This window comes from Anthonomus grandis, chromosome 12, assembly GCF_022605725.1.
Source record: "Anthonomus grandis grandis chromosome 12, icAntGran1.3, whole genome shotgun sequence".
In the NCBI taxonomy this organism is placed as follows: Eukaryota; Metazoa; Arthropoda; class Insecta; order Coleoptera; family Curculionidae; genus Anthonomus; species Anthonomus grandis.
The window spans coordinates 1,023,234-1,040,581 of record NC_065557.1 but is presented as its reverse complement, the minus strand read 5'-3'; the positions used below and the strand labels follow the sequence as shown (position 1 = coordinate 1,040,581).

At 32.5% G+C, this 17,348-nt stretch overlaps 1 protein-coding gene across 2 annotated transcripts in view; it reads left to right on the top strand.

The window, feature by feature from the left end:
* LOC126743287 (protein similar) overlaps positions 1-17,348 on the top strand; it is a 99,191-nt gene that overhangs the window by 63,468 nt on the left and 18,375 nt on the right. For both annotated transcript variants that reach the window (XM_050450318.1, XM_050450316.1), the window contains exons 8-9: positions 6,586-7,004; positions 15,688-15,923. In XM_050450318.1, the coding sequence (XP_050306275.1) occupies positions 6,586-7,004; positions 15,688-15,923 (655 nt within the window). The remainder of the gene's footprint in view (positions 1-6,585; positions 7,005-15,687; positions 15,924-17,348) is intronic.

Sequence of the window (17,348 nt, the reverse complement as noted above, 5' to 3'; positions counted from 1 at the left end):
TTATCTAAAGAAACAAAATATCCTTCTATAAAACAAAATAAACTCTTTGAAAATGAAAACAACTTTCTAGTATATACAGGGTGTCCCATTAGTGCGATAACGGAGGATAGCTCCTTATACAGTGATAAAAAAAAAAAAACATTTTTCATACAAAGTTACTTTACTGTCTAAGGTGCATAACATAAAAATATGTTTGGATATACAGGGTGATTCATAAATGTGATATGATACAAAACTTTTTTAATTTAAATGGAACACCCTATATTCTATTGCATTTTTGGATTGCTTTAAAAATTCTGCATATAGTTGGATCAGTGGATCTTTGCGTTTACGTCATCACGTTTCAAGGTGGATGTTTATATGAATCAATCAGTTGTCAAACCAGCATCAGTGGCGGCGGCATTTAATTTTTAAACTTAAAAAAAATAATAGGTTTTTATGCCCAATTTCCGTGGCGGCGATTTTCGCCAGAGATGAAATCTGCGATTCTTTGAAATTTGTTTTTAGTATATTGTCACTTTTAGGGCAGCTAATTTATTTATAGCTATTTGCTGTCTATTTCAACCTGCTGCAACCTTTATTACTGGTAGAATATTTCTTTAAATTACTCACGTCTTTTCTACTTATAAATGCAATAGATACTTCATAGAATTTTTTGAGATACATATTTATTTTTAATTCCAAGTTTTTGACATAAGGTACTTCATACACAGTGTCTTTTAGGACCTCATAAAAGTTATCATAAGTTTTTTTTTTACTTCACAATAAAATATTAATAACAATTTTTTAATAAAGAAAGATTTTCATCGAAAATGGACAGTATACATATTATATAACAATAAATTTCCATGAACTTTATTCCTTTAAAGCTCATGAAAAGCTTTAACACTTTGTATAAAGGTTTAAGACATAATTATAATGTTTTCATGAGCGTTTTAAACAAAACCTTTATTATTTACTTTATTGCAGTCCTATTTCTAAAAACAAGTTATCGACAAAAAACAAAAAACATTTGTACCTCCATTCAAATTTTTCTTTTTAAATAATTATGTGCTATTGAATGCCCTCCACGATCGCCAGATTTATCACCTCTAGACTTTTTTCTTTGGGGTCACTTAAAAAGCAAGGTTTATGCGACTGAACCCACTTCGTTAGAAGATTTACAAGGCAGAATTGTAAATGAGTGTCTTCAAATCACGCCTGAAGTATTGCAGAACGTGCGACAACGCTTTGAGCAAAATCTTTTTTATTGTATGGAGAATGGAGGTGGCCATTTTGAACATTTATTATAAGCTAACATTTAAGCAAATTCTTTTTAAATCTATTTTTGCGATAATTTTTTGAATGACTCGACTTAAAGTCAAAATATTCTGTAATATACGATCTAATTTTTTGTCTCATAATTTCATAATACTTGATGGTTTTGTCCTACTGCCTGGCATTGTTTTTCTTAAAAGTACCTTTAGTAGTCTATGATAAAGTAAAAAATATTGAAAATTACCTTTTAAGGTTTAAATGCGAAAATTTTAAAAAGTACTTACTTAAATTGCGTCAAACCAAGTACCCTTGTAAAGAGAATTAAAAGACTTTTCCAATGAGGTATCACTCGACCCCCCTTCCCATTTAAGATTTTAGAGGTAGTGCCACCCCCACTTGTAGGTGGGAAAGTGATTTTGTGATTATTAAGTGTCCCGCTCGAAAATAAAATCGGCGGGTCCGAGCGTTTTTTTTTTAAAGTTAATGGACTGCCCGTAATTGGCTCTGTTTCGTTTTCGATGCGCCACCCGGTATATTATATCAGTATACTTCTATATAAAAAATTTATTATATTTAGTACATTTTTGCGAAAACGGGCACCCTCCTGGAAGGAAATAATCGATTTTACAACCCGACGGGGAGCCAATGATGTTGAAAGTTTATCATAGACATGCGATCGGATGTTTGTCCCTGTCTAACTCATAACTGTTGCGCCGACCGTAGGTCGAGTATTTTGAAGACTTACGTTCTGTGTTCTTTCTCATTTGATTTGTCTAAATTAGAAAGAGAGCGGAAGAGAAACAATTGTGTTGAGTTGAATGATAGTTTAGTGACGTGAACGCAAAGATCCATTGATCCAACTATACCTTTTATCAAGCATCGTCTATACCAAAACTTACCCGTTTGTGAAATATTTGATATTTCATCAAAAAATCGACGTTTGCACGTCTCCACAAAAACAAAAATAATTCACTCATTTGGGATCCTACAAGCCAAATTTTTTGTAAGTTGTTAGTGCATACTTACACTTACTTTATGGTCCTATGAGAATTTGATAATATTCTACAGGGTGTTCGCAATACTCTATCCAAAACCAAAAAATGTAAACAACCATATCCTATTTTTTTCAAATGGAATGACCCATATTTTTTTATCTTAAAATGTTCACAATGTAATAAGCTTTCTTTTTTGTTAAGCATGTCCTATACCTATCTGTAATAGTTAACGAGTTTTTTACACTTTTTCCTAATTTCGCCCTTAAAATCCACATTATTCGCGTTTTAATTTAAGTTTGCTTAGTTGGCCATGGAAATAACAATTGCACAAAAATCAAGCAATTACTTTGACAGAAGATTTAGTGTTGTCAGTTTATCACTAAAGCGAAACATTTATGCATTAAAAATTAATTTTTCGAAAGAGGATATGGTGCAAATGATTTACTGTTTGGGTGCAAGTGAGAAAAATTGTTTACAGGCAAGCAGAGTTTATGTACAGAGATATCCGGATGCGGTACGACATCCAAATCGATTGGCATTTGAAAGACTAAAGGAGAGATTTGAAAGAACTGGAAATTTAAATTATGAAATGTCACAAAGACAAAAAACAGGGGCAAATCCACAAAATGAAATGCTTGTTATGCAAGCCCTAGGGACCAAATGAAAATATACAGGGTGTTTCATTTAAAATAAGAGAGATTTTTATATTTAAAGTTGGGCAAGTTTGGCCTTTCAAAAAAAACACCCTGTATAACAAAATAAATAATTTTACATAGCACGCATATCAAAGTAACTTTATTTTACTTCTGATGATAAAAATTAAGTCTGTATTCAAAATTTAGGTGCTAAATCTTAATATTAAAGAGATGCGTGCAAATTCTAAATTTTTAACAAAATTTGATTTATCTCCTAAACTATTAATTTTTGGCATATTAAACCATTATCAAAAAAGATTGGTAATTACGCAAAGAATTCAAAAATGTTTTGCAATACAGGGTGTTCCATTTAAAAAAAATTAACTTTTGTAGTGCCCTGCTTTTTCGGAACACCCTGTATAGTCCAAAATATTTTTAAAATGTGAAGAATGCTTAACCAAATAATAGTCCAGGAGCACGTCATCGATAAATAATATCATCAATGCATAATACTACTCCGCGCTTTGAAAAACTCACCCTGTACAAGAATTAAGCGATCAAGATTTTGCTAATCGCCGAAACTTTTGCCGCTGGGCTTCGCATCAAATCCAACTGCAACAGGACTTTTTTGACTTTGTGTTGTTCACTGATGAAGCGACATTCCATAAAAATGAATTTGTAAACCTACACAACTTCCATTATTACAACGATGTAAATTCAAGGCATGTGATACCACTGGATCATCAACATAGATGGTCTCTTAATATATGGGCTGGTATAATTGGGACAAAGCTTCTTGGACCATATTTCTTTGATGGGGCAGTGAACGGTCAGAACTTTCTAAATTTTTTGCAAAATGAATTCGAAGAAGAGCTGGATGATTTACCGTTACAAACAGTAAGACGAATGTGGCTACAATTAGATGGAGCGCCTCCTCATTTTAGCCGTGTTGTGAGGGCCCATCTAAATGACCATTTTCGAAATAAATGGATTGGCAGGAGAGGTTGCCAGTTGCTTGGCCGGCCAGATCTCCTGACCTTACAAAACTCGATTTTTTCTTGTGGGGGTTTGTGAAAAATCGGGTTTATCAAAGGCTTGTTACCACGACATGAAGCAAAGAATTCGGAATGTTTTTCAAGAAGTAACTAGAGAAATGTTACAAAAAGTAAGCAGTTCTTTTGTTAAACGAATTCGTTTGTGTGATCAACACCAGGGTGGACATGTAGAACATTATTTATAGTTTAATGTACATACCTTTTTGGTTTAGTCATTTGTTGTTGTTAAGGAATATTTTTTTGTTGATTTTTCGATTAGTTTTAAGATTTTATTATTTGGTAAATTTTAAACAAAATTTTTCTGTTAACAGTGGATTTTTGAATTATCTAACTGTGCTTGCCAATAAACAGTAAAGTTACCTCAATTGCATCCAAACAGTTGAAACAGTAAATCATTTTCACAATATCCTCTTTCGAAAAATTCATTTTTAATGCAAAAATGTTTCGCTTTATGTTAAACTGACAACACTAAATCTTCTGTCAAAGTAATTGCTTGACTTTTGTGCAATTGTTATTTCCATGGCCAACTAAGCAAACTTCTTTTAAATTGAAACGCGACTATTATGGATTTTAAGGGCGAAATTAAGAAAAAGTGTAAAAAACTCGATAACTATTACAGATAGGTATAGGATATGCTTAACAAAAAAGAAAATTTATCACATTGTGAACATTTTAAGATAAAAAAATATGGGTCATTCTATTTGAAAAAAATAAGATATGGTTGTTTACATTTTTTGGTTTTGGATAGAGTATTGCGAACACCCTGTAGAATATTATCAAATTCTCATAGGACCATAAAGTAAGTATAAGTATGCACTAACAACCTACAAAAGATTTGGCTTGTAGGATACCAAATAAGTGAATTATTTTTGTTTTTGTGGAGACGTGCAAACGTCGATTTTTTGATAAAATATTAAATATCTCACAAACGGGTAAGTTTTGGTATAGACGATGCTTGATAAAAGGTATGTAGAATTTTTAAAGCAATCCGAAAATGCAATAAAATATAGGGTGTTCCATTTAAATTAAAAAAGTTGTGTATCATATCACATTTATGAATCACCCTGTATATCCAAAAATATTTTTATGTTATGCACCTTAGACAGTAAAGTAACTTTGTATGAAAAATGTTTTTTTTTTTATCACTGTATAAGGAGCTATCGTCCGTTATCGCACTAATGGGATACCCTGTATATAAACATATATCACTTACATAGTATTATACAGTGACCGCCTAGTTCCGCATAAATTCGATAAAAATTAGAGACATGATTTTTTGAGAAAACGCTCGGGACCCGTCGATTTTTATTTTAAGTTGCGCATTATTAATTTACATAAATTTTGTATACAGGGTGGAACAAAAAAAAGATATGACGTCATCGGTCATATTTTTAAAAGGAATGCTATATTTTTTATTGCATTTATGAAATATAGGCGAAATTCCAAGCAAGTTTCGTATGACACACTTTATCTCAAAACTCGACTGTTTCCGAAATATTTACATTTAAATAACAAGAAAACAAATAAGTACGTCTATTTACAAATTAAGGTAAAATCGAGGATTAAAATAATGTTATAAACACTGCTAATTGTTTCTATTTCCATGGTTGCACTTGTAAAGAATCTCCATTTTCCAATGTCACTGTCGGTTTGAAAATTAATATACTCGCCGGCACAAAATTCCGCCACCCTGAAATATTGACCAAGTTTGATGTTTTATAAATTGTTTATTTTTTATCAGATTCTCACGATTTTGCCATCAGTTTTTAGATACATTTGTTGTTATTTTTTAAAATTATTTTGTAAAGTAGCATTTTTCGATTAGGCTATATTATACAGGAGTAACACAAACTGTTGTTTTTTCTCGTAATTTCAAAAGACCCTGTAGGAAAATTAAGGTGGATAATTCTGTTTACATACTGTTTCTTGTAATTTTTGATGTATTCTAAACATTTCGATTTTTGATTCATTCCATTATCTCATTTCTGCTGCGAGCTGTAAATTTTTTATTAAAACGCTGATTTGAAGGTTATTTTTAGATAATTAATGTCAAGTTTTCGGTTAAAAATTTAACGCAGTAGACGACAGAACTGGCAACACAACACCTAACCTCACCTTAGTTGTAACCTATTTGTTGTCAAAACTAATCAAATACAGGGTTATTCTAATGACGTTACTCTATTCATGTCCCATAATAAAATTTGGCTTTCCGCCACTCTTAGTGAAAAATATATATCCAAATCCACCCATTTTGCAAAAAACCCGACCATTTTTCGTTAGTTTTAACAAAAGCCGCTAAACTGCAGAATTACCTTGATTTGTTCAAGGGCCTATGATAAGGCACTTTAAAAATGTCTCAATATTTTCAAAAATTTTATCAACGACAACGTCGCAACAACCTCGCGTCATTCATTGGTGGGGAAAAAACCACGCGACAATATTCCGCAAAGACTCATCCGCTCCTATGTGTTCGTTCGTTCGTTCAGACCCGGCTCAGTAACAAACAAACCGACTTAAGTGAGTAGCGTTCGCGTATTATCATCGCGTTGTCACGGTGCCATCAAACGCAACAAATATTCAGTTCGATCGGGTTCTTGCCCACCTTGTAAAATGTTCTCAGTGTCGTAAAAGTACCCATTTCAGTGGTGTCGAATGCAAAGATGAAATCTACGCTGCCCATCAATTAGTCCACGCTAAACCCATAATAGCCACCAAGAGTGTCATTATTAATAGTGCGGATCCGCCGGTGATTTTAGTGGAGGACACCACTATAAGCACCAAAACCCCTGTCGTCAACGATAGTAATAACAATAGTAGTAAAAAAATTACCGAAAAAGTGGTGGTTAGTAGTAAAAGCGATATTAAAAAGTCGGTGTCTCGACCGATCTCGGTTACCGCCAAGTTCTTTGGCGGTTACGCGCCTCCTCCTCCTCACAAGGGGGCGCATCAGGAGGCCTCCGTAGGCGGCACCAGGAGGACCACGGACACCATTTTCGCACCCAAAACCGAGGATATGAACCAGGGCTTTCTGATTCTATCGGAGGAGGAACCCGGAGCAACAAGTGAGTAACGATCCTTTTTTTTTTCTTGGCGAGTTTAAAATGCTACGACTTTTTTCTTGATTTTTAAAGCAATTTTTTTAATTAGGTATTAAGATTATCTGAATTTAGTGTCGAGTTCCGCGGTAAAAGGTATAGTTGAAAGTGAGGACCGACCGGGTTTTTCTTGATTTTTATGAAAGTTTTTTTGATTTTGACTCGAGAGCTAACACGGTGGTTGAGCAATTTAAGACCCTATGATAATAGAAACTTAAAAAAAAAACTTCTTACTAAATTACGTCATTTTCAAAACATTGCTATGCGAAACTCTTCAATATGTCAAGTCTTCAATGTGTGTGAAGGTAGCGTCCGATCAATATCCAGCAACCAAGTTCGAGAACGCAGCATATGTCGACGACCAATTTATAGTGCGCGCTCCCTGTTATTTAATCAATATAATGCCCGTATCTCCTGAAATTCCCAAGGGATTTTAATAATTTTTTGTCCAGATATTAACAATGAATACCTAAATCGACTCACGATGAATTCAAACCTCTACAAACGAAAGTTTTTTGGTAAAAAATTATTGAAATGTTAGATGTAGGAAAATATAAACGACTTTATAAATAAATATAAACAATAAGATAATTTAACTGTTTATTTCTCAGCTATTTAAGTTCCTAAAATGCCCAAATTTTAAACATCGCTTAAAGAGGCGTAATCTTGATTAACGTCGCATACCCTCGATATTATACAGGGCCGTCGAAAATTAAATAAACATTTTTTATTTAGTTAAACGGCAAAAAGTCATTTGTTTTTAAAAATAGAACACCCTATATTTTATTTTATATTCTAATGGACAGTTAATATCTTTCATTTAATATAATTTATGTTCGTGGAATTTAATAATTTTAAATATTTTTATTGTGTAAATTACTTACCTATGAAAATGTCACAGTGGCATAATAAATAACGGTATTTATTTTACTGTTTTTTCAAAAAATATAGAAGAATTATTTTTCTGATTTTTTTCAAAATTTCGCAAAAGGCCCATATCTTAAAAACCAGTAGGTAGACATAAAGCTCTGTAAATTGCTGCACATATTCCAAGGATATATTTCAGTGTTTTGTAAAAAATTAAAAGAGTTTTGAGAAAAAAAAACACTTTTTAAAGGAGTCGATTTTTTATTTCAAAAATGTACAAAATGTCTATAACACAAAAACTAGAAAGAATTAAAAATTTTAATAATCAAATCAAATCAAATGCTTTATTGTCAGAAAATTTACATTTTATCGACAAAGCTAAAGGAAAAAAAAATACAAATACAAACAAATAAACATTAAAAAAATACTCAGACAAAATACACATGTACCTATTTACTTTGTGTGTATTTTGCCTGAGTATTTTTTTTGTGTTTATTTGTTTATATTTTTATTTTTTTAACTAAACAAAAATACGGTACAAATTATCAAATTGTACAATTTGGTCGAAATACATAAATAAAATAATTTTTATATACAAATATACACACAATTAAATGTATAAAATTGTCAAAAACCTTAGTCTCAAAAAAAAAACGTACAATAAAAAGCAGGCAAACATTTTGCAAATAAATAGGTAGCTAATAACGCCAGTGTGTGTGCTTTAAAAGGAAATATTAAAAAAGTCTTCTACTATATATAGGGCTTTTTGCAGTAGTAAAGATTTTAGGGCATTGCGAAAACAACTAAAAGTAGTCATCGATTTTATTACGGAAGGCAGATGGTTGGGCATTTTTATTGCTGCATAAAGTATAGCATCTTTACTAATTCCGACCGTGGAATTGGCAGATGAAGATTATGATCAACGTTCCTTAATGAATAGCTGTGGGATGGTCTTTCTGGAATCTGCGACAAGCAGATAGATTCAAATATAAATAACGAGGAAAGAGTTAGGATCTTATATTTTATAAAATTTACTTGGCAGTGAGCTCTACTATCAAGTCCTAATAAGTAGCGAAGCGCTCTCTTTTGCAGTTCTTCCAAACTGGTATTGTTTAGAATAAATGGAGGAATGGTCGTTTTATATGATAAGACTTTAGTTTTTGAGAGATTTAGGCATAAAAGATTGGAATCGCACCACGATTTAATGAAGACCAAGTCGTTGGAAATTGTTGTATGTAGTGCCATTGCATTCGGATTGCTCCAAGTGAAGCTAGTATCATCAGCAAAAAAGACAGATTTTTCCGCTTATGTTCAGGCTGGCCAGGTCATTTATAAACAGCAGAAAGAGCATAGGACCCAAAACGGAACCTTGAGGTACCCCACATTCAATTGGTTTACAAGGAGATCTTGACGTATCGACCTTTACAAGTTGACTTCTGTTGCACAAATATGACTTAAACCATTGAAGGGATATACCTCTGAATCCATAGTGCTGCAATTTGTTAATTAAAATAATGTGGTTTACGCAATCGAAAGCCTTTGAAAAGTCACAGAAAATTGTTGCTGTTAAGTAATTTTTGTTGATATTTGAATAAACGCTGTTAAATAGGGAGAACATAGCATCGTTGGTGCATTTTTTGCTTAGAAATCCGAACTGATAAGGGGTTAAGATATTTAAACAAAAATGACAAAAACCTTTTTTTAGCCAGGCGTTCTATGATCTTTGAGAGGGTTGGAAAAAGTGCAATTGGACGATAGTTTGAGGTTTGATATTTATCTCCTCCTTTATGTAATGGAATGATTATTGCAGTTTTAAGGCAGTTTGGAAAGACCCCATTTTGAAATGACATGTTGACTAGGTCTACTAAATGGATTAGAGTACAATCAGGCATATTTGAAAACATTTTATGAGTAAGCCCATCTGTACCAGCTGATGATTTGTTTTTTATTTCGTTAATTGTATTTTGAAGTTCTGTAAATGATAAAAAAGAAAATGTGCAAATTTTCATTAAAGAGATATGACAGAGGATCATCAGAAGCTGTTATGGTGGCCATTAGATTTTTTGCCACGTTTACAAAGTAATTGTTTAGGTCCTCGGGTGATGTAGAGATATAGTGCTAGTTGAGGTAGACTTATTTCTTAGTTCGTTAACAATAGACCATGTTTCTTTAGCTACATTGGCAGATTTTGCCAGCCTCCCACTGTAATAGATTTCTTTTGCAGCCTTAATTGTTTTAAGATAAGTTTTCCTATACTGCTTGACGTAATTATGAAAAGCAATAGATTCTGAGAACTTTTTTAGGTAGGAAAGTGAGCGCATGTTTTTTGCCGATACACGAAGACCTTTGGAGGACCAGGGCTTTTGTTTTTTAGCTTTAATTGGCCTTATAGGAAAAGATATATTTGCAATATCTGATAGCGAATTTAAGAATCTGGAGAACTCATTATAATGCAAATGCTCATTTCAATACAAATTTCTGGAATAATTTAACTACACACTTTTTAACGTTAAAAGAAAAATTTCTGAATAATTGGATGTGAATTTGTATAATTGGACACATGTTTCGTTATTTAAAAAAAAAAATGGTCAAGGTTTTGAGAAAAAAAACTATTTCGAAAAATCGATTTTTTTTTTCAAAAATGTGACAAAATGCCCATAACTCAATAAAATTCTGAAAATTTTTATACATTTACCAAAAACAATTCACCTCTCTTAGCGTTTTTTGACAAATGTAGAGAACAAAATAATTTTTTTTTCTCAAAATGTCCATATCACAAAAACCAGTAAAAATAATGTTTTGACACAAATTCCTAGGACAATTTAACTGGATACTTAGTACTCTTTTTTTAATACAAACGCCCGGACTACAAGGCTCCTCCCCCCCTAAACGAATAACGTCCTCCCATTGGCTCCTCTGTGTCCTTCACATCTGATTATTGCCTTAACGCACTTTAGTCCGGGACTTCACGTTACGATTTTAATCATCAAGTATATAACTGTTTATCAATTGTTGGGTTAATGCAAGAATAAATCAAGAAATGCCTGATAGAGATTATTTATTATTATAAATAGGCGACATTGTTAAAGAATTTAATAATAAAAATGCTATTCGCCTTCTGTTTATAGCGAATTTAAATTCGCCGATATATATTCGGATCGGGCAGATTTGCATCATAAACCGCGATTGACACAAATGTTTACTAATCAGCTGGGTTTGTGGACCTTGGGTTATTTATTTAGAAAATACCGTTAGGTTGCACGATTACGAGCGATTTTTATTTTTCTCTCAAACCCATTTCACATGATCTGGATAAGTGACATTCCTTGTTTGGGTCATATCGTTAAAAACGCATTTTCTTCCCAAGCATCGTGTATTGACAACTGGATATTTTATTTACTGCATCCATGTTATGATTTGACGTAGATTGAAACGTCGCCAACGTTTTATGTTGTAATAATAATGAGAGTCTATTTTCGTGTTTTTTTTTCAAAGGCGACATCCTTTAAATTGGCACAATTGGCCTAAACAATAATACCGTCAAGGATGAATTAATAATAAAAAAAACCAATTGCTCCCTAATCATTTTTCTATTATTATTTAGGGTACCCACGTAATATGGTTAAATATTTAAACATAAGATGCGTTTTTACCTTGAAAACATTTTGCACTCACGTGAAATATTCTATCTCAGCCAGTTTTTATTTAAATTTATTCCTTAACCGCCTATTTGTCACACATGCAGTTTGTCCCTATAGGCGACAAATAATTTATTGTCCTGGGAGGTATAATATAATTGGGAAAAAATATTCTGGTGTGTGTGTTTACCTTTAGGCGGGTTGCGCAACAAGGCGACCTGTCGTTATATTATTGCGTAAATCGCGAAATAGACGTTCGTGAACCTTTGGGGCGTCTTTTGGTCCCCGGCCAACCGTTTTAAATTTTACATAATCGAAAATCTATTTTGAATGCCGCGTTTGCAAAACAAACTGATTTTTTCATTTAATTTTAAACTCCAGGCGATTATCTTCGACGAAACTTACTAACAAAAAAATCGCGTGAAATTCTAATGTTTCAGTGGGCCAAGATAGGGGCTGTTGCGCAACAAATTTCACCCTCTTAACAATACTATAGGGATATTTGTTTTTCAGATTTATCGTCTTTGCAAGTGGTTTTTTTTTTTTTACTTAGAAATCATTTAAAAGTGTGATTTTTCCATAGGACTCCGCCCCCGGACTATCATGTTACGCAACAAATATTTGATTAAAATCATTGATATCAAATGATTTACGAAACTACGCGACTAAATCGCGTGAATTTATAATTTTTCATTGGGCCAAGGTAGGGGCTGTTGCGCAACAAATTTCACCCTCTTAACAATGCTTTAGGAATATTTCCTTTTCAGTTTTATCGTTTTTGCAAGTGGCTTTTTTAATTAGAAATCATTTTAAAGTGAGATTTTTTATAGGCCTTCGCCCCCCGGACTATAATGTTGCGCAACAAATAATTGATTGAAATCATTGATATCAAATGATTGAAATGATTTACGAAGGTTCGCGACGAAATCGCGTGAATTTCTAATTTTTCATTGGGCCAAGGTCCCGCTGTTGCGCAACAAATTTCGCCCTCGAAACGATGCTTTAGGAATATTTGTTTTTCGGTTTTATCGTCTTTGCAAGTGGCTTTTTTTTATTTAGAAATTATTTAAAAGTGAGATTTTTTCCATAGGCCCCTGCCCCCGGACTATCATGTTGCGCAACAAATGATCGATTGAAATGATTAATTAATGATTTACGATTAATTTGAGATTTTTTAAATTTTATATATATTTTTTCTATAAGAACTTTTAAACTGGCTGACTGAATTTTTTTTGGCTTTACTATCAAATACTTGCCTAATTTTTTATTTTATTTCATATCAAATAAATAAATTCTATTTTCCTTTTTACGAGATGATAAACGCTGTTGCGCAACAAAATTCGTCAAATTTACCTTTGGGACAGCGTCATCTGTTCTTGAATTTTATCATCTTTGCAAACGGTTTTTTCAACTTGTAGTAAAAACCATGTTGTGCAATAAATGTCGCTTCTATTTTTTATTTCTTTTAAATCAAATTATAAGTTATTTTGTATCTTATTCTCCAAACTAAAAGAACGCCTATTTTTCCATTAACTAGGTAATAAACGCTGTTGCGCAACAATTTTTGGCCAATTGATTTTAGCGACATTTATTTTTGAACTTTATGGTCCGTGCAGGTGATTATTTCGACTTCAAACATTGTGATTTTTAAATAGGCTTTTGCTTCAAACTAAATGTTGCGCAACAAATGTAAATTTTGAAATGCATTTAAAAAATTTGAAACTTTGTTTTTTAACCTAAGATTAAAATGTTACTAATAAATACCATGTTGCGCAATAACCGGCGCTTCTATATGATAATTTTACGATTAATTTGAAATACGGATATTTTATTTACTTTGTCTTACCTACAGGCTAAAATTTTTGATAGTAAAAGCCATGCTGCGCGATAAATGTCGCTTGAGTGTTTTTTTTATTTGAATTTAATATATTTAAATTCAATCATTGTTGCGCAACATTATAATTCGGAGGCAGGGTAACTAGTGATTTAGTGAAAATAGGCCTTTTTTATTATTTCGATTAATAAGGTTAAAAATAACTTTTAATTTTTACGCAACTGTTTTTGCGCAACATGGTAAAATTTTAGTAAAAAAAAAAACAATATCTCAATTTTTTGAAAACAATGGTTATTTGTTGCGCAACATTATCGCTATTTAAAGTGAGATTTTTAGAGCCCTTGTCCCTTGACATAATGCTGCGCAACAAATGACTATTTTGCACTGCGTTTGTAAAATTTTATCTACTAGTAAAAATTAGTAATTTGGATTTTGGTAATTTTTTATCTTCTCGTCCCCGAACTACAATGTTGCGCAACAATTGATAATTTTGCTATACATTTGAAAAGTTCAGAAATTTTAAATATTCTGCCTTCTATTCTCGGACTAAAATTTTACTAGTAATATGTTGCGCTATATAAATATCTAGTTGCTCTGTTATGTACTAAAGACATTTTCGATTAAGCTCTCGCCCCAAGACTATAGTGTTGCGCAGCAAATTGCGATATTTTTTAATTTTATGTTTCTTCCTCGGACTAAAACTTTACTATTAAAAGTCGCGTTGCGTAATAAATGTTGCTTCTTTTTTAAATTTAATAAAAAGATATTTTTTGTCGCTAACAACTAGTGTGCGACATCTATTTTTAAGTGTTGTCTTGCTTGCAAGCGGTTTTTTTCGACTTGATTAAAAATTGAGATTTTTAAATAAACTTTCGATTCTGTACTATAATGTTGCGCAACAAATTACAATTTTGCAATGCGCCTGAAATGTTGCTAGTAAGAAACGATGTATTGCAACAAATGTCGCATCTATTACTTTGTTATTTAAATTAGATTAGAAGTTATTTGTTACGCAACAAATATTTTTTATATCTTATAAGAATTTTTTTAAAATATTCTGTTTTCTACTATCGGACTAAAATTTTACTAGTTAAAGGCATGTATCGCAATAAACGTCGATTTTAGTTCTTTTACATTGTACGTCTGTTATTCATACACTAAAATTTTCCTTGTACAAACCATTTTAGGCGATAAATGTCGCTTCTATTTTTTTATCTCATTCATCAAAATAAAAAAATGGCATATTTTCCTCTTTACTTCTAAATCCTTAGGTGAAACCCTGTGATGCATTAAGGAACAGTCAATGCATCATTTTCTTGGCGGACTATATTGATAATAAAAGCTGTTGCGCAACAAATATCTCTTAAAAAAAACTCGATATACTTAACGCACTACAGCAATAAAAATTACTACAGTTAATAAACCAGAATTAAACGGTTCCTTATAGTTAAAAACTACACGAAATCGCCTGATTATAATTAATTATGTCGACCTTCAACAGTTACGTAACGGATACGATCAGTGGGTTAAACAATCGTTGTCGCTTAAAATAATTTCGTACCGTTTTGAATATAAACAGTTTTTTGTCAATATATCCTTGGACTAAGATTGCGGTACATGCGCAGCATAATAGCCGCAAAGAGGACTAACCAATGATGAATTATTTATTGATGAATTATAGTAGTAATAGCACCTGTGGAAGTAGATATAGCAATTTTTCCTAATATTTTTAACATAATCTAATAGTTCTTTCTGCAATCCTAACAAATTATATTTACCGGACATAGGCTACCGGACTAAAGCGAGCTGCGAATGCACATGTCTCGATGGGCGGACCTTATTGGTCAAAGGGGCGGAGCTCAATAGTCCGAGCGCTTGTGTAAATAATTGTACATATTCCATTAGTTCTCATACGTTTCTTTTGATATCATTTTGTACGCAATAAATTTTCCGCGATAAGAAAAGCAGTGCTTCATCTCGTGTGCACTCAAAAAACACGCCTTCAAACTACTTCTGTTGGGCAAAAAATGGGTGAATTTTCAAAAAAGAAATTTAAGGTTAACCCGGGTTATCTACGGTTCATAAATAACATTTTATTATTAAGTATAACGTACGACGGTACTGACCACTGATAAGGTACAACGCTTACTTTATAAATAAATTCGTGCGGGTGCTCACTTGATTAGTTTTCCGTCGAATTACCGAATGGTTCGTTGCATTTTAAACGCGCCTTAAGATGATGCTTATGGACTTCCAAGGTAGATCTAAAGGAGTGACATATTGATTGAATCTTCAATTTCGATTTTTTCAGTGCTTAAAGAGGACCCGGAGGATCTCAATTGTTTAGCTCCAGCTGCGGGCGACGCTTGTATCCCGTTGGACGATCAATTGCCAATTTATTCCGACATGTTTCTGGATGACATCCTCCTCAAGGATAACAGTCTGGGCTCGTTCTTGGGCGCAGAGGATCCCTCTGACCCTTATATGTCTTATAGGGAGTACAGAGACTCCTCTCCACAACTCCTCTCACCTAATAACATGTCCAAGGTAGGTCCAAAGATGATATTTTATTACTAGATATTTGTTGCGCAACAAACACACAACAAAGATTTTAACCTGCAACACTTGGGACATTAAGTCATATAAATGTGTTGCACGGCAAGGCGCGGCTATCGTGCGGAAAATATTATTCTACTCGAATATTGCACAGGCATGTCATTAATAAGAGAGACGGCGAAGGTCTTAAGAGATTTACTCTTTTAGTGTCTGATGCGCAACATTTTCGAGAGATAAATGTAAATCTGAATACTTTGGCGAAAAAGTCAAAATTGGTATGGAATGCTTAATTCTGATATGCTTGGCTAATTTTAATATTTCTCAATTTCTATCAAGTTAAACAAAAAAATCATAGAGTGCAAACTTGTACATTAGGTCTTGTTTTACAAGAATGCTCCTAAGCATTTTTCTGGTAAAACTAAGCATTTTTACGAAAAAGTCAATATTAGGCAAGAATGCTTAATTCTGACATGCCTTGACTAATTTTAAAATTTCTCAATTTCTATCAATTTAAACAACGAAGTCATAGAGTGCAAAATTGTAGATGTAAATTTGTTGCGCGACAAGACCCACGTTGCGTCACACAAATGTTACAATAATATAAAAAAAATATTTTAACGGTCTCTCAAACTTCAATTAAGCTCATCTATAAACCTTTCATTTATTGTCAAGTGTTGCACAACATCATGAATATGCCACTCAGGCATGGCATTTATAAGAGAAACAATATTACAACGGCCTTTAACGCGTAACAAGACGCAACTTTTGTTGCGCAAATATGATGCCGTTAAGAGAAAATTGTGTCATTAATTATTTTAAAAAAATAGTGTTTTTGGAACCGTTAAAGCATGACTGTTGCGCAACAAGAGATGCGACATGTTGCATTAATCAAAAAAAAATTCAACGTCCTTTAAAACCTATTTTTTTTTTAATTTATTGCGCAACTTTAGCCGAAATGGCACAATCTTTGAGCAAGTAAAGAAAATATTTTTCTAAACGCCTTTAAAGCTTTTTTTATATCTGTTATGCAAAAAATAACGACAAATAAAAAAGAAAGGTTTTAAGCCCCTTTAAAGCTTAATTTCATGGGTATTTGTTGCGCAACATGACACCGTGTATTTTATATTGTTAGGGAAAAATGTATCAAGGGTCTTAATCACTAGGCACCTTAAATTTCCTTTAGTTTGTTGCGCAACAAGAAATGAAACATTTTATGTAAATTTTTTATTAATTACACTTAATAAAGCAAACAGTGTTTTCAGAAGCCTTGAAAGCAGAAATCTTATTCTATTTGTTGTAAAACTTTAATAGAAATTTCATAAATCTTGAACCAGTAAAAAAATATTGCTTAAGCGTCTCGCAACTTTAAAGGTTTGCAAATATGTTACGCAGCAAACAAGGAAAAATGAAGACAGC